The 18,720-nt window shown below is 35.8% G+C and overlaps 1 protein-coding gene across 2 annotated transcripts; it reads left to right on the top strand.

Annotated features, from left to right (window-relative positions):
* The first annotated feature begins 3,393 nt into the window (after positions 1-3,393).
* LOC145084767 (receptor-like protein 15) lies at positions 3,394-11,602 on the top strand. Of its 2 annotated transcripts, none has more exons than XM_079023470.1 (8): positions 3,394-3,835; positions 4,549-5,350; positions 5,685-5,843; positions 5,953-6,012; positions 6,765-6,920; positions 8,785-8,859; positions 8,955-9,101; positions 9,299-11,602. In XM_079023470.1, exons 2-8 carry the CDS (start codon positions 4,903-4,905, stop codon positions 11,503-11,505), a joined length of 3,252 nt encoding a protein of 1,083 aa, XP_078879596.1. In that variant the 5' UTR covers positions 3,394-3,835; positions 4,549-4,902; the 3' UTR covers positions 11,506-11,602. The 2 variants fall into 2 exon arrangements, with proteins under 2 accessions (XP_078879596.1, XP_078879595.1); XM_079023469.1 differs by having other exon boundaries at positions 5,938-6,012.
* Positions 11,603-18,720: the final 7,118 nt, after the last annotated feature.

Here is an 18,720-nt window from a genome sequence, read left to right as displayed (position 1 = left end):
GCCTGCTCCTTCCCCTTGACTGAAGAGGTACCTAAAACAACAACTGAAAACCGTAAGCACGAAGCTTAGTGAGTTCCCCCACTTACCATATAACCACAAAACATACATATATTGTCAGGCATATCTGGGTGCCCGACCTACCCCTTCGGTCCTCTCGACCGGGTACTGACTAACATATCTGGGTGCTGGCCTCCCCTTCAGTCCTCTCGACCGGATACTGAATAGCATATCTGGGTGTTGGTCTCCCCTTCGGTCCTCTCGACCGGATGCTGGGGACTATTTCACCCCATACTACTACCACATAACACATATCACATTATCTATCTCATATGGCTGGGCATGTTCGCCCCTTCGGCCTTATCGACCGGTAATCTGGGGACTATCTCCCCCTACTGTCACTAGCACATGTCATCATATCATACTAGCACATAAACATGTCACATGTAGTAGCAACCCTAGATGAATATCACAGAGACAATCATTTAACATATAAATCCTATTGGTGGGTCGGCATTGTGGCCGTAGACCCACCGCTACTGGAAGGTAACTCACCTCGGAGTAGCTGCTGATTTGAGCGGGAACTGCCTGTCTACTGCTGCTGCTGCTGTTCCGGAAGTCCTCCGGCTATAATTCCCACAAAACGTTCAGTCAATCACTGCTAGATGTACTTAGGGTAAAATGACCATTTTACCCTTGACCAGGTCAAAGTCCAAGTCAAAGTCAACTTCCAGTTGACTCGACTCGCCGAGTTGGCTTGCCAACTCGTCGAGTCCCGTCCCATTCGATTGTCCTTACTCCCGACTCTACTCGTCGAGTTAGGCATTGACTCGACGAGTTCTCCTTCTAAACTAATGACCAAAATTCCTTCATCCTACTCGCCGAGTTGTATGAACAACTCGTCGAGTTTATCTTCACCCGATGAACACTCTATGCTGAGACTCGCTGAGTTGTATGAACAACTCGCCGAGTCTGTTCTTGAGGTAAGAAGATTGCCTTGGACTTCTGACTCACTCAGTCCACCCATGACTCACAACTTTATCCAGCAAACACGAAAAGGGGAAAGCTCGGGGACTCGCGAATCGACTCGCCGAGTCGTTCATGCAATTACTACATACTCGATTTTGCTTGAATCCAGCTCATGCCATACATAGATCTGGGCTCTTAGGGTAGGTTTTACACGTAAAGCTTCCAACTTTACGTGTATACATGCATAGGATGGGGATTTAAGGCTTAATAAAGGCTAAAATGGTAGATCTAGGACATTCAAGCAATTTACTTCCATAAAGGCCATGGATCTGAGCTTCTGGAGCTCAAACATGCCTAGATCTAGAGGTAAATCAACTCATTACCATCCCTAATCCATAAACAAGCTTGGAAATGGCTCAAGAAGGACTTTAATGGTGCTCTAAGGGACTCTTAGCGTAAAAACAGAAGGAAACTGAGTTATACCTCAAGGAATCTCTGAAATAACATATCTGGCCTCCTTCTTCTCCTCTTCATCTACCCTCCTTCTTCTCTCAAAATATTCAAGAAATCACACCAAAACACTTTAATCTCACAAGAAACGGGGTTGGGACGATATAGAGAGCTCTGAGGGTGAAGGGGTCAGGCTTGGGGCGCATAAGGTTGGTTTAAATAGGGTGCAAACCCTTGAAATTAGGGTTTCATCCAGACAGCGGGGACTCACCAAGTCCAGAATATGGACTCACCGAGTTGCCAACTTAAACGTGTTCAAATGTTACGGCTCTACTCGGCGAGTCGGGCCTACAACTCACCGAGTCCAAGGCTAAAAATGTAAATTACTTAGATAGGTCATACGCACCAGGAACCAGGTGCTACAGACAAGGTCCCAGTCAGTTTCCGGACTTCAGTCTGATGCAGGGGGCAAGGTCGCAGTTAGTCTGGACTTCGGTCCGACGTAGGGGACAAGTTCCCAATCAGTTTCCGGACTTCGGTCCGATGCAGGGGACAAGGTCCCAGTCAGTTTCCGGACTTCGGTCCGATGCAGGGGGCAAGGCCCCAGATAGTCCGGACCTCAGTCTGATGCAGTGGGCAAGGCTCAGTATGTGCTTTATATGTTATTGTAGGGTATGTGGTAGATTGGTGGAGCTCACTAAGCTTCGTGCTTACGGTTTTAGTTTTTGGTTTCAGGTACTCAGTTTTCAAAAGAGGAGCTCGGAGAGGTTGTAGTGCACACACCATAGTCAGTTAGCCTGGGAATGTTTTACTCTGATAATGAGATTATGTTTTGAATTAATACTCGAAAATTATGTTATGACTTATGATACGTTTTTATAAATACGGTTTTAGTAATGTTTTAAAAGAAATTTTTAGTCGTGATTTTTGGGTCGTTTCATTTGGTTTCATATTCAATGACTTACAGTCCCTTGAATTTGGGATATCAATATAAAAATTTTTAAAGTTCAATCCACTAAGTAGTAAATAAATTGCCAAAAAAATTCCGTTTTTTTTTTGGGGGTTTTCGGTTTTAAACTCACTTTATCCGGTTCCAACCTACCCACTTTGATGTTTCAGGGTTTTCCGATTCTAGACACAATTTACCCGGTACCATACCTGGAACTGGTTCCTATATAGCGGTCCAATCTCCAGTTCTACAAAATTCCATTAACCGATTCCAGGTTTTCCTGGTATGGGTCCATCTGGTCTGGGTTTGGACGCACTTTCATCCCTAGTGTGTTGTGGACACATGGACGGGCAAGGTGTGGGAGAGATGATGATGATATATTTTGATTTAATGAATAATGGTTAGGATGAATATGTGCTAGGAGAAGATATATCGAGTATGTTTGGCTAAGCTTAAAATGATTTTTTTTTTAATTTATTACAGATTTCATATCGTTATAAGTTAAAATAAGTTTTTGGATAAAGAGCTTTTTAGAAACAACTTATAGTGGTATGAAACCCGGGATAAACTATTTTTTGATAAGTTACTGCACTTAACTTATGAAAACTACTTACAACGTATAAGCGTCTCATACCTTTATGAAATATTTTTTTGATCATTTTGCCAAACGCTAGAAAGTGTTAATCAACTTATAGCGTTTTGACACCACATAAGTTATTTTCGTACCGTTATAAATTAATAAGTTAAAAGATATTTATCATTTTAAATAAAAAGTCCCAAACACTTTATTGTCTTTATAATAAAACATAAAAAAACAAAATCTAAAATATTTGTTTTTTGTTTTTAGCCAAAGAAATTCAGCCGGACACAAAATTTAGTAGAATTTAAAAATAAAAAAAAATAAAAAATAAAAAAGTATAATTTTTTGATTTCATCGACCGAAAGTAATTTTTATTGAATTTAATATAATTTAAAAGATTCAATTTTTTTATGGGTTTTAATGAATTACCCTGTTTTTACCCCATCCCTTCAACCCCACCAAACCTAATTTTCCCGTTTCCCTTTCCCGTTAAAACCCTTTCCACCTCTCCGTTAATCCTCCGCTCCCCTTCCGTCCAGCCGTCGACGGTGTCCTGCTTATCGAACCTACCATGACCCCCACCCCCTCTCGCCCCTATCTTCACCCTCTAACCACTGCCACACACCCCTCTAAATTGAGGGCTGAGACGCTGTTCCATCGCCGTCGTCGGCGAATGGTGGTGAAAATGATCATTTGGTTAGGGAAGACGAGGAGGAAAGGAAGGGAGGTGAAAGGTTAAGGTGGGGAAAGGGCCTACTCATCGGGTTAGGATTGTTACAATTTCAAAATCGAATCTGATTTCATTTTCGGATCCGGTGATCTCTAGCAATGGCTCTCATCTGGCTGTTTACCAGGAATTTATAGAACCCATCCCTGGAAATCGCAAGGAGGTTAGTGAGTCTGGTCATTACGAGTAAACAAAAGTTAACTTCCTCTAACTTCTTAGCTTATAAGCCAATAAGTAATAATACATAAGTTTTTTTTTGCCAAACACAATAAAAGGCTCATTTAATTAAGATCAACCCTCACTTTTCAGTTTCACATCTGATTTCACCATCATGAATCTGCATAAGTGTTTCAAAAACGAGGGGACGTGGATGGGGTAGGTGGGGTCAACTGAATTTAATATGGTTTAAATCACATAAATAATAAAATATCTGTAAGACAACTTTTTTGAATCAAAACCTAAAAAAGAAGTTAAACTTGAGGATCACAATATAATTTACCTTTAAATGAATGATACTTAGTTATTCAGTTTTTACTCAGAAGTAGGATGTAGCGGCCTTATAAATATTGTTGGGTACCAATATAAGAGCTCAAGTTTTAAGTGGCCTTTTTGAGAAAAATAAACATGAAATGCAGAATGGAGTATGAGAATTACATAAAGCAAGAGCAAAATGTATAAAAAAATTGTATTGATCTCTTTTTTGAATTAAACGTGTAAATAAAAATATCTATCAGTTACAGCAGTCATTCTCTTTGTCAAATTGTTCTTAGGTTTGTTTATTTGCTTCAGTAAAATTGAATGGAAATGATGTAATTGATATTAGTGTGTAGTTAGTAAATATTTTTGATTTTGTAAGTAATTCCAAAAATTTAATAGGGCAATTGGAGACTTGGAAGTTCATTAATTGAAGAGTCAACAAATGTCGTGTCATAAACGTTTGGGAGTGTATCATACTCCAAAAGGGAAAGGGTGAAGTTGAAGGAGTCACTGACAAAGTGACAATGGAATAGATGGAATAGAGTTATGTATGGAAATTTTGAGCATTGACTTGATGACTTATGTGTGGAAATTTTGAGCATTGACTTGATGACTTATGTGTGGAAATTATTATTATTCATACATATTCATTTCATCATATATCAAATGTTTTCCAAGCAAAGCTAAGCAACCAAATCTATCCGGAAGTTTAATGTTGTGAGTGTCTCTACAAAGCCACCATTAGCTGCTAAAATGGAGTGTTGGGCTTGTAGTAAGCGTAAATCATTGCAATATTCATTGTTGATGTTAATGATGATACATATTCTAGTGGCTGGGCATACACAAGGGGATTGTGTAGAAGAGGAGAGAAAGGCACTACTGGAAATCAAAACCTCCTATATGATGTCATATGGTTCTGAAATTGACAATTTTCTCCCTACCTGGGTTGATTATGGCGGTGGTACCCCTGGGGATGGTGGCAGCAACTGCTGTGACTGGGAGAGGGTCAGCTGCAACACAACTACCGGGCATGTAACAGAGCTTTACTTGTACAATTTAAGAGGGTTCAGGTTCGATGCTTACTGGTATGAGGATGAAAGCAAGCTGTGGCCATTGAATGTTTCCTTGTTTGTTTATTTTAAAGAGTTGACAAGTCTCAATTTGTCATGTAATTCTCTTGATAAAGAGTTCATGAAGTCAGGTACAACATGATTAATTGCTTTAATTAGTATTTCTTTCACCTTGTTCCAACATCATATTTTTTTTGAGCAAAACATTCCAGTAAGTCGACTCTATTCAAATTCGTGAACATAACATCCAACTAATTTATGCACTCAAAGACGCTTCTTAGGAACCCTAATGGTTGGATAATGTTTTTCTATACATAAAAGACCAAACACAAGACTTTATGTGTACTTCAGATCCTGCAAATCATGCTACAGCTTTTTAGTATTTACCAATTGTGCTTAGAAAGTTGCCCTTTCAATATCAAAAGACTAGGATGCCTGTGTTAAAAAATTCTCTTTCTTTTGCAGGGTTTGAAAGGCTGTCGAGTTTGAAGAAGTTGGAGGTACTAGACCTTAGTGGGAATCGTGATATCAATAACGACATCATTCCATCATTGAGGACACTCACTTCACTCAAAGTCTTGGATCTTAGCTACACTAGCTTGAATGGAAACTTCCCTACCAATGGTAGGTTTGTGTCTTTTTCGTTTCTTCTTTTTAAGGTTAACATGCATAAATGCCTGTTTTAAAGATACTTACATCCTTCTCACATGAATTGCAGAATTTGCTGCTTTAGAGAACTTGGAGGTGTTGGATCTAAGCTATTGTCGCTTCAATGGTACCTTTGAGGTTCAAGGTAAGCAATATCATCATAAAAGCATCATGCCAATAAAGTCACCTTGGACTTGTACACAAATCCCTCTTTTGCAACATTACAAGACCATAACAGAATGACTCATCCATGTGTGAAATTTAAAATATGACCTTTCTTTACTTGGGACAGAAAAATTGCAATAAGGACTTGATTATCTGTGGTAGAGATATTACTACTGCAATACACTACAATCAAGTCACTTGGTCTGATATAATAAACAATTCTTTTAATGGAAGCATATTACAATGCTTAAAATGGATATAGATATGTACTTGTATATGTTCTCCAAAAGAGATTGATAGACCCTTATTCATTCTTGCATACAATCTGATAATGAAACTATGAATTGATAAGATAGATTAGGGTTTTCCCATTCATTCGAGAGGAATGGACTCTCGAAGAAGAACAAAGTTCATTTTACAAATTAATTCTTAGCTACCTAAACAAAAACCTGCAGGGATATATATTTAAAGTTTAAACTAGACATGACTCAGGGGAGTGGTCCCCTAAAACAGACCTGGGACAAAGTTAGTGCTCCCAACATAACAAACAGCCAATAACAGACATAATACTAAAAAAGACCAAACTACCCCTGGACCCAAAACAGACAATAAAATAACTATAATAAAGCAATTCAACTAAAAGCAATCCATGCTAAGTTGGGGCTTATCAGAGCTCTGTGGCTGTATCAAACTGGCTAGAGCTTATAAATTCGATTGGATTCCTAAATGTAGGTTCTGAGAGGGTTGTCATATTGAGGAAGTTGAAAACTCTAAGTCTTGCTTACAACGGATTTAATGAAAGCGTTATAACATCTCTAAGTATCCTTTCATCGCTTACAAACTTGGATCTTAGCTACAATCAAATGTCGGGATCATTTCCAGCTCAAGGTACCTCCTATGACTGTATATACTTCTTTCCAAAGTTGTTTGAGTATCATTTTTAGACCATATGAACTTGATTGATTTTATCTTGTTTTCAATTTGGTATGATGCATGAGAACCTATATTTATAGAGTGTTTGTGGGATGTTGTGTCATGTCTATGGTCTATGTGTGATCTTCACACATAGAGATGTATAAGTGTTTCGGTTGCATTGACTTGGTTAATAAAGAGACGCAATAGGTGACATTGAGGGGGGCTTTTGTTTATGTTTCAAACTAGTGGTGCCGATATGAAATTTCCTGCAGAATGAGGGACACAAAGTCCAAGAAACTTAGTATACATGTCTGAATTTCTATGTAATTGTAATTATCATTTATTATCTACAGAAGACAGAAATATTATCTTTAAATAATTGATACATATAAAATAATTTTTCATGGTCATGGGTAGATATTTATAGTATATTGATTTCATTAGTTCTTTTATGCATTAAATTTACATTTAAAACACTAAAGTGAATGTTGACTAAACATATTGAATGTGCAACTTGATAGTATAATCATTCCTGCATCTTATACTTATACTTTTTTTTTTTTTTAATAATTACATATATGTATCCTTATAGCTTTTCAGTTGTATATGCTTTATGGAATTTGTAAAATAAAATATAATGTTTTATCTTTATGATGTCAAATAAGCAGTTTCTTTTTATAACTTGCCAACTTGGCATCACAAAAATAGTTGCATGAAAAAGATTTGGTTTGTGGAAATCACATTCATTACAAAATTGACATCACAAAAGGAAGGCACGTCTTGAAAATGCATAGTTCTAGAAATTCAGTCACATTTTAAACTTAACGACAGAAAATGTATTCAGATTCATATATATATAATAGTTATTTCTAACCGCATCTAAGTGAAAAATATAAACACACACATATATATATATATATAAGGTTTAAAAGAACGTAATCCCACCTCGGGGCTTATGCCCGAGGCGTAATTAAAATATATATATATATATATATATATATATATATATATATATATATATATATATATATATATATATATATATATCTTATAAAAAATAAAATACTAAACATATAATTGAAACTACAGTAATATAAAATTGAATCTCCAGGGTCAGAACATATATTTTTATAAATTTTGGTCATATGCATCCAATTTATGCCAGAATGTTTGTGGGGATCAAGAAATTGGATATCTAAACAACATTTGGTAGACTCAATTGAATGTATGGAACATCAATTTCATCAATTGAGGAAGAATTACAAGATGCGATGCAGAACAGTGCGATTGGAAAAGAAAAAAGTCAAAATAAGTCAAAATTAGACTAAAAATCAAGGCGTATGTTTCTGAAATTGGATATCCAAACAACATCTGGTAGACTCAATTGAATGTATGGAACATCAATTTCATTAATTGATGAAGAATTGCAAGATGCGATGCAGACCAGGTGGGATTGGAAAAGAAAATAGTCAAAATTAGACTAAAAATTCAAGGCGTACGTTTCTGAAGAACGCACCGCCTCTACCGATTCATCTACGTTTCACCTGGACGAAGCGTATGTCTCAAATCCAACCACAGAGGCGGCGCCTCTAGTTCGGCCATGGTCCGCTTCGCCTTAAGGCACGCCTCAAGGCGTACGCTTCTGACGATTTTTAAAACGATGTATATATATATATATATATATATATATATATATATATATATATATATATATATATACATATATATATATATATATATATATATATATATATATATATATATATATATTCATTCAGTTTTTCCTAATTGTTTTATCAAACTGATTGACATGTCTCTCTCTCTCTGTCTAATTCAGAATTCCTTAATTTGTCTGATTTGGAAGTCCTCCTCTTGAGAGGTAATTATTTCAATGGAACCATACCAATGGAAGGTAATGTTCTTTTGTCGTTACTCAATTAACATAATTATTATTGCAATTGTCATACATGACTTGTAATACATATGTAACTCTCTGTTGTCATCCAGCTTTTGCATCTTTCCACCGTTTGGAGGTCTTAGATTTGAGTCGAAACAGTTTTGTTGGCAGCATCCCATCAGCAATACAGACATTATCATCCCTAAGAGCTCTCTCATTTTCTGAAAATAATCTTGATGGCTCATTATCAGATCATGGTAAGTTATCTAAAGCATGATGTGCGTTGCATTGTTGTGATTATTTTGTAAACTTACCTTTCCTCGATGGTTAATCTTTTTGAAGCCGTATGAACATGCAAATGCAAGCCATATTATATATTTCTTGACGGTTAATCTTTTGTAAATTTAGTTTTCATGGCTTACGCAGAACCTTTTTTTTTTTTGTCGTTTGACAGGGTTGTGTGAGTTGAAGAACCTCCATGAGTTGGATCTTAGCAACAACATGCTCCATGGAACTCTGCCTGATTGTTTGAAAAATCTGTCATCTCTTAAGTTTTTGGATATTTCTTCAAATCAATTCACGGGAATACTTGCGTCATCACTCATTGCTAATCTTACATCTCTAGAGTACATTGATTTTAGTCATAACGTATTTGAAGGTTCATTCTCCTTCAGCTCCTTCTCCAATCATATAAAGCTTCAATTCGTTCGATTCAGAAGCGACAATGACAAGTTTGAGGTGGAAACAGAAGAGCCTATAGGTTGGATTCCAATGTTTCAGTTGGAAATTCTTGAGCTATCTAATTGTAATATGAAAATGCCTCCTGGGTTTCTACTTCACCAGCACAAGTTACGGCAACTGGACATGTCACAGAACTCCTTGGAGGGACACTTCCCAAATTGGTTGGTTAAAAACAACACGTATCTGGAACGTCTTGTTCTAAGGAACAACTTGTTTGTCGATATGCCTTTGTATAGGAATGCTAATATGAAGTTGTTGGATATGTCTGGAAATGGAATGATAGGTACTATTCCCGACGATATACCAAAGTTCTTTCCCAACATAGAGTATTTGAATATGTCCATGAATAGTTTAAGTGGTGTTATCCCATCCTCAGTCGGTGAATTGAGTGAATTATGGATATTGGGTCTATCTGATAATGAGTTATCTGGAGAAGTACCAAAGGGGTTGTTTACAAATGTCTCTTGGTGGGGTTTCTTAAAACTATCAAACAACAAATTGCATGGCGAGGTACTCTCAGGAAGCTTAAGCTGGGGTGGACTCCAATTTGTTTACTTAGACAGCAATCATTTCACAGGGAAGATTGGAATTAATAGCAGCAAGGAAACTCATGAATCTCTGAAGCTTTTGGATATTAGCAATAACTTGTTTACAGGCATCATCCCTGATTGGATAGGCAACATGAGTAGCTTGTCTGAATTGGTGGTGAGAAATAATAGTTTTGAAGGCAGGTTTCCTTGTGGAGCAGCTCCATTTTCATTTCTTGATATCTCCCATAATTCTTTCTCCGGACCCATCCCGTCCTGTTTGAATTTGCAAGACATGGAGCATCTTCTTTTGGGTTCCAACAAATTCATTGGATCAATACCCAAATCCTTTCGTAATTTGACTCGGGTTTTGACTTTGGACATTGGCGACAACTCCTTGTCAGGCAGGATTCCTACATTTCTTGGTGAACTATCCACTTTAAGGATTCTTCTTTTAAGAAAAAACAACTTGAGCGATTCCATCCCGAAGCAGTTGTGTCAATTAAGTAAAGTGAGTTTGTTAGACTTATCTGGTAACTCACTTTCTGGTTCGGTACCTAGCTGCCTTCAAAATATTACCGGCCCAGCCGACCTTGCTTTCCTAAAAACTATCATGATGGGGTTTTCCTTTGGTCCCTATTTCAATTACGGGAGGATTCTACGGTGGTCGTTTTCTAGCAACTCCGAGTTCTATGCATTCGAAACAGATGATGAAGTTGAGTTTACAACAAAAAGGCTTTTTCTCAGCTACAAGGGAGACATACTTGATTACATGGCGGGATTGGATTTTTCCTGTAACAAGCTAACAGGTGAAATCCCACAACAACTTGGATTCTTAACCCAACTTCGTGCTTTAAACCTGTCTCACAATCAGCTGACTGGACCCATTCCTGTGAGCTTCTCAAATCTTGCAAAAATAGAGAGCTTGGACCTTTCTTCAAATGGTTTGACCGACACAGTTCCATCACAACTCATTAAACTGACTTTTCTACAAGTATTTAATGTTTCTCACAACAATCTATCAGGCAGACTCCCAGAATTTACTGCACAGTTTGGTACCTTCTCGGAGGCAAGCTATGAAGGGAATCCACTTCTTTGTGGACTACCACTCGTGAAGAAATGCACAACTACTAATTCACAGCTGACCAGTCCATCAGATGAAGAAGAAGACAATGACAAATGGTATGATATCGATATGGCATGCTTCTACGGAAGTTTTAGTTCCACATGTGTTGTCTTCTTATCTGGATTTGTTGCAATTCTTTACACCAATCGTTGGTGGCGTAGAAGGTGGCTCGACTGGGTTGAAGATTGTATCTTTACATTTTATTACTCCCTTTCTGATCTGGCAAGGAAGCCTTCCCCGACCATTCATAAGCAGGACCTCCATTAGAATGCATGATAAAGTAAATGCAAACTTGTTTGTATGTGTATTCATATCATATGTATGATGATGTATAAAAAAAGATTCTACTAATTTTTTTTTCAAATGAATCGCCTCCTGATCACTACCCAACATTACATGTTGATCTCCTAAACATCCGGAAATCAGGATTCCAGATCAATAACCTGGGCCTTGCTTTCAAATAGCTTTAGGGATCTTTGATGTTTGCAATGTTGATTCCTCCCAATCAGGTGTTTTAAAACTCAGAAGCATGGTTCTTGATGCATTAAAGATATGAGTAAAAATCCGAATTAACTAAAATATGTCTGTAGGCAAACCACATGATTTTACAAGATGGGTTTATCCCCTGATAAAATAAAGAATTTAAAGATCGACTAACACTATAAATGTGATGAATGGAGTAGAGATTACTTATTATTATTTTTTTATCAAATAAACTGCGACATTTTCGTAAAGCAAATTCTGAGTTCAACTCATTTACTTAGAAACCAATCAATTTAGTATATTTTACATCTACGACCCAAATGAGTCAAATTTTGAAACTTAGAAAAAACAGGAATTAAGTTAAATAGGTAAAAGGTAACCCAAATGTACTAAGTTGCTTATTCAAAATGTTACGTTACAATTTTAATGATATAACTTCGTAATCACATGTAATGCATTAACTACTTGTGAAATCCAATAAAAGACAAAGCAGTAGCGGGTGTTGGTGTTGGTGTAATATTTTGATGGTTGTTTAATACAAATATCAACGATTCTAAATAAACAAACCACTATTATTCCATGTTACCAATGGGCAGAAATCATGATTTAATGACCGTCGATGTAATGCTGATGGTTTACAGTTTGTCTTAATTAGTCCTACCAGAACCTAATGCTTAAATCTATAAAGAAATTCCAATAACTTTGGAGTGGTTGTTAAGTTCTCCAGCCATATACTTCAATTTTGTGTGAAAATAAAACAGAGTAGTAATTATCAATCTCATTATCAGCAGTAGATTACACATAAACATATAAAGATCTAAATCGATGTTAATAATGAAACAAACTAGCTAATCACAGGAAAAACATCTAAATATTGAAAAAATTATTAATATTTAACATCATCTGCTCCAAATACATACTAATATTTATGTATCCAATTAAATGATTAAGAAAAGATATGCAAAATATTACAACGATTTTGGAAAAATCCCTAGAGTTGGTGTCAACCCTAGCAGTTCGGCAACGCTTCTATACAAAATTGCTCAAAATTTACCAAGAAACCAAGTTCACAAATCCAACTTACAAACTACCCTGTGAGTGAATCAGAAGTATAAAAACCTAATCACATTTGTAAAAGGTTTTGCACTGAATCGACCTCTTTGTAATTTTTTATTTTATCGTTCATTCGTGATTTTCTTCTGCCTAATCGACCTTTTACAAAACCAAAATCGATTTCCTTGTGTGAAGAACCCAAGAGCCAAGCAAAAGGGAAAAAAAAAACTCAAAAGAATTTGGCTCAGGCCCATCAATAAACCAACGACCTTTTATTACATTAAAACTATGTTTATATTAAATAAATTTAAGGTTTATTCTCTTTAGATATATAGTTCTATCATTTAATTTTTGTCTTTATTTTATTATTAAAAATATGTAAAAAAAATAATAATAATAATAAAAAAAAAAAAAAAAAAAAAAAAAAAAAAAAAAAACTTGTTAAGGGCATCACAGACCCGAAATCTAAATTATTCTTTTTTGCAGTATTTTGCTGGGTAAATCTGCTCCAATTTTTTTTCTACAAATGGATCGCATGTAGGTTATTATTTGTATAATAAATTTCTATATATAATATTTGTTACTTATAATGTTATATAATATTTTTTTTTACATCCTGTGTTGTTTTAAGACTCTTGTAAGTCCTCAAGCTCCTACCTTTATGTGTCAAGAATGCTAGATCTAGGTTTTTATCCAATTTCTTCCATGTTTGGGGTGGGTTACTCGTATGGACTCCATAAAGTTGGCAGCTTTATGGGTTCTTAAAGTTCCTTTGTGGTCTAGTTTCCCAGGAGAGTTGTTGAGTTTTGGGTTCATACATGAGATCTCGATCTCTTTTTTATCCATATTGACATAACTTGAGCTCAAGACATGCATGTCTATAAAGCGATTTTTATGATGCTTTGGGGTGAATAAAGCCTTTTAGAAAGTTTTAGTGTATAGCTTGAAAGATTAAGAGCTTAGTGCATTAATCTATCTAGAGATGTTCCCATGACGTGGCGGATTGACCACCATAATGTGGCGATGGACACTCTTGCGACTGTTTTATCCTAATGTTGCCATAGTGTGGCCAAAGGGTATCTACGATGTAGGGGTTGGCCGGGGCTAGCTTTAACCGCTAACTTTGACCATTGACTTCTTGACCATGTTAACTTTTGGTCAACCTGGGGGTTTTAGAGTGTAGACTGAGAGTGAAAATTTATATTGTTAGTTAGGTGATTCTTAGGGTCGGTCTTCACTATTTGAGTAATGTTGTGTTGTGTCGAGCTGCTATATACAAGGTGAGTATTCTCACCATATTACCTATGTCATAATGGGGTGCATGCTAGACTAACTAAGTCTTATTTGTTGATTTTTGTTATGTGTGTTATTTGAGTTGTTAATAACTCCAGGACTACTGATAGTTGTTGTTGATAACCCATATGGCTGCTGAGAGCCCATAGGACTGCTGATAGTCCTCGGGTTGCTGATAGCCCATAGTTGTTTATTATGTTGTGTTGTATGTGATATTTAGGGTAACTTACTAAGCTTCACACTTGTTGTTTGTGGATTTAAATGTGTTTTAGGTACTTAATATGATTGTGAGAAGACGAATGCTAGATTGTACACTCTCATCGACATCTTTCATGATTTCGTATTGTTATGATACTTTGATTTTTGGGATGATTGTATTTTAATACTTATGGTTTCATGACTTGGTTTTTCTTGGAAACAATGATTTTACTTAATTTAAAAATGAAAATTTTGGTTATGAAAATCATGACGTTACAAACCACAAGACTACATCACATAATTTTGTCATTATTAAATTAGAGGTTTATATGTTTAGATATTTTAAATTTCTTTCTGGAGCATTTATCAATTACATTTATTTTTATTTTATTTTGAAAAAAGTGTAAAAAATAACTTGATTTGAGGAATTTTCAATTGAATTGTAAATCCTATGTTTGCACTTTTTCTTGGTGTAAATTTGCATCAATGCAACACAATTTTTTACATCAAATATGATATTGATAAATGGTATAAACCAAGAGAAATTAAATATCCTCCTACATTTTATTCCTACTTGTCACACCCTGAAAATCAAAGGCGGAAACATTTCCGAGGTTGACTCCAAGTTGAGTATCAAATCCAATGTACATAGTAATCACAGTAAACAACCATTACATTACATATATATGAAAGTTTACATTTGGTTCAAAAGTAAATTGTACAAGATTTATACATATATCATATGATCAAAAGTTGAGACGAGTCTTCTGAGCACTCCGTCTTCACCAAAAGATATCGCCGGGTACCTGTCTAATGTGGACCTGAGAACACAAGCAGTTTGAAAATCAGCATAAAGCTGGTGAGTTCATAAGCGGTTTTGTTTTATGAAAATGTATCGGTTTCCTTTAGTTTTCCGAAAAGGTTTGTTATCCAAGAAAATCCCATATTTTCTTATGTAAAGTTAGTTTGGTTATCTTTCGTTACAGTTCAGTTACGCGTTATATGTTAACCCCAGGAAAATCTCATATTTTCCTAAATGCAAGATTGATTGAATAACACAAAGTATAGTTTAATACACAAAACTATATATTGAGAATCATGGGATTACTATCCCGAATTGGATATGAAAATACTTTAATATACACGAATTGTAGATAGAAAGTAGTTTGAAAACCTTGGGACTAACATCCCGAACTAGTTACAATATAGTTTGATACACTTGAAATTATATATTGGAAATCATAGGACTACTATCCCGAAATAGATATATAAGATCGATAAAACCATGGGATCACTATCCCGAACTAAATATAAGAAAGTTGGATAAAGCCATGGGATTATCATCCCGTACAAGATATAGTTTCAAAACCATGGGATTACCATCCCGTACAAGATATAGATTCAAAACCATGGGATTACCATCCCGTACAAGATATAGATTGAAAAAAATCCAAGTTGTGAATAAATTTATATTAATACATATTGTGAGTCGGGTAACCATGCTGATACGACAACGAGACTTCCTTGACGTTTGTCAAACGTCGGACGATATCCAGAATTTGTCACCCCAGGCGTGCCCGCCTAACTGTAGCTAGCAGTTAAGGTGTGGGATTGTCAGTCCCGAATAGATCTATTCATAAATTCCTCGCTCTCCCTCTAGGAGACTCTGGTTACACTTCCGAGGAGGATTTACTGATCATCCATAAAGGGTAGTGACTACTCACAAACTAGTACTAAACTATTCACAGGATTCTCATACGATATCAAACATACAAAGATTATGAAACATAATACAGTGAAAATAGATACATACAATGAAATTATCTGGCAATACATTCAAATGATACAGAGATAAACTGAATCAGACATAGTTTATCTAATAACTTTATATAAATATCAGTACATGATATAAAAAGAACTACAGAACCCCAAATTATTCTCATAATAATTTGATTAGTTTGGTTATTTTCTTAACTAAAATCCATTTAGTTGTAATTGATAAATCATTCCTTATGCTCAGCATAATACATAAGGAGTAAAAGTGTTTATAAATTTGCCAGATATTATTTGAAACATATCAATGTTATGATTCGAAAACAGTTATAGTTTGCTTGTATCCCCCCCCCCCCCCTGAAAACATTGAGAAACACGGAAAAGGCGTAGGGGTATGAACTCACCGAACGAGAAACGTGACGATTTCGGATATTAAACGTTGATCCGGGGCTTGCAAACGCACGAGGTTCCTAAATATAATGTAAAGATACACATTTGTATCTAATTAGGACTTAGATTGACTATTTGTTAGGGACAAACACTTGTAGTCGCGGAAACACTCCATTACGAGTGTTTGGAGGGACCCGGGTGGCGTTTAAGGACGTGTAATAGCACTAGGGACTTGGGACTTGAGTTTACTCCCCATGAATAAACTCATACAAGAGTTTTCGGCCATAACACCCATTTCCCATGAGTTTACGGCCGTAAACTCATGGTAGGGTAGTTTATGGTGCAAAATGACTTCAAACACTTAGGGATAAATGTTAGATTTTGGTTTAAGGACTTGGAATATTTTTTAAACACCAAATAGACACATTTAAGGGAGTTTACGGCCTAGCATAGGACTCATGGCCGTAAACTCCTATAAACCCATGAAAAATTGTGTTTTTGGATTCCAAACAAATCACATGTGATTGCTAAAATTATTTCAAGGCCTTACATGAATTTTTATGGGACATTTGGGGTGTTTTTGGAGTTTACGGCCTATGAGACCCCCCTCATGGCCGTAAACTCTCCTAGAGAGGGATTCCTTGTGTTTTAAGACCAAAAACTTGTTTGTAAACACTTCTAAAAATTATTCTAAGGCTTTAGGGGTGTTAAAGTGGCTTTCTAACACCTTAAATTGAGTTTACACCCAAGGTTGAGGAGTTTAAGGCCCAAGCACATGCCTTGGCCGTAAACTCATATAAATCCCCCAAATTTATGTTTAAATTGTTCCAAGGCTAAAGCAATTATTCTAGAAGTCATATCCATGTCTTGTTGAGGTTTAGGAAGGGTTTAAGGGCTTAAAAACCCTATAATTATGAGTTTACAGCCTAAACACCATCCTTGGCCGTAAACTCCTATACAAGTTTCCAAATTATAGTTTAAGGCATTCTAAGTCCATTCCATAAAGCCATCTAGCCATATCTAAGGTCCAATTGTGTTTAGGAAGGGTTTTTGTGCTCCAAAACCCATTTCATATGAGTTCACGGCCTAGGACTATTCCAGGGCCATAAACTCATGAATGTGGTTCTATTCCATGTTTTGAACTCAAATTTGAAGGCTAAGGAGGTTACATATCAAGTTAGGGAAGGTACCTCAAAGATTTGGAGCCTAAAATTGATGATTTGGACCCTTAAACTTGGATTTTAGGAGAGAGGTTAGAGAGAGAGTAGAGAGAGGAAGAAAAAGCTTCAAATGAATGTTTAAACACGTTTATATAGGTCCTAAAACTTGGACATGGTGGAATTCTACCCGATACCGGCCTTAAACGGGGCTTTAGGCCGCATCCGATTAAGTTTCCGTCACCCGGCGGGGACGTTTCTAAGCTTTTTGAAATAAATGTTTTGGGCTAATTTCTTGAGTTCCTAAGGGGTTTGGACACTCATTAGAATTAATTAAACATATAAATTAATTAACTTAACCCAAAAACGACATCGGAACGTTTCGATATACGGCAAGTTATACGGGTAGAACGGGGTTTTGGCGATGAACAACTTCGGGTTGTTACACTACTATTCTTCTACCTATATTAAATGGTGACAAGTGGACTAAAATATTATCAATTTCATTATATATGTCATTAAATATGCGACATGTCAACATTTTATAGGATAAGAAGATAAATAGGAATAAAATGTAGGAGGATATTTAATTTCTTATAAACCAAATATATTGTTAAAATATTCATTAACACCAAATATATTTTTTGAATATTTCTTTTACAAATAACTCCTTCAACTTTGAATTTATTCACATTTAGTTTGTTATATACTACTATAAAATATGTCTTTAATGACACACATTACGTATCATAAAAGGGGACAAATGACATGCAAATACATGTCTTTAACCCTCGTCACAAAGAAAGATGGCATGCAATTGTGTTTCATAAATTTACAACGTGCAATATAGTTTACATATGCTTGGATTAATGGCCCCAAGAGTCACTCACTTGCATAGTTTAGGTCGAATAACTTGTTATAACAACAATTTTGAGCATATAACCTAGTAACTTGTTACATTAAGAAACTTCCTTAAAATGTGCAACTTGTTACCTTGAAAATCAATGGAAGAATGATCTTCACAATTAACATACAAAAGGAAGGAAATGAACATTTAGGATGATGTTTCCTTTCGTTATATTAGCTTTAAATTGGGTTTGTTCAAGGAAAAAAAAACTAGAAGTGGGAGAGGGTT

This window comes from Lactuca serriola, chromosome 1 (genome assembly GCF_051521515.1).
Source record: "Lactuca serriola cultivar US96UC23 chromosome 1, Lser_US96UC23_V15, whole genome shotgun sequence".
Classification (NCBI taxonomy): domain Eukaryota; kingdom Viridiplantae; phylum Streptophyta; class Magnoliopsida; order Asterales; family Asteraceae; genus Lactuca; species Lactuca serriola.
This window is presented reverse-complemented; position numbering and strand designations above follow the sequence as displayed.

Coding starts and splice junctions, on each gene's coding strand:
- LOC145084767 (XM_079023469.1), top strand. CDS start 4,903: ATGGAGTGTTGGGCTTGTAGTAAGCGTAAATCATTGCAATATTCATTG. Junction 5,844..5,937: donor TGGAAACTTCCCTACCAATG/GTAGGTTTGTGT, acceptor CATGAATTGCAG/AATTTGCTGCTTTAGAGAAC. Junction 6,013..6,764: donor TGGTACCTTTGAGGTTCAAG/GTAAGCAATATC, acceptor TCCTAAATGTAG/GTTCTGAGAGGGTTGTCATA.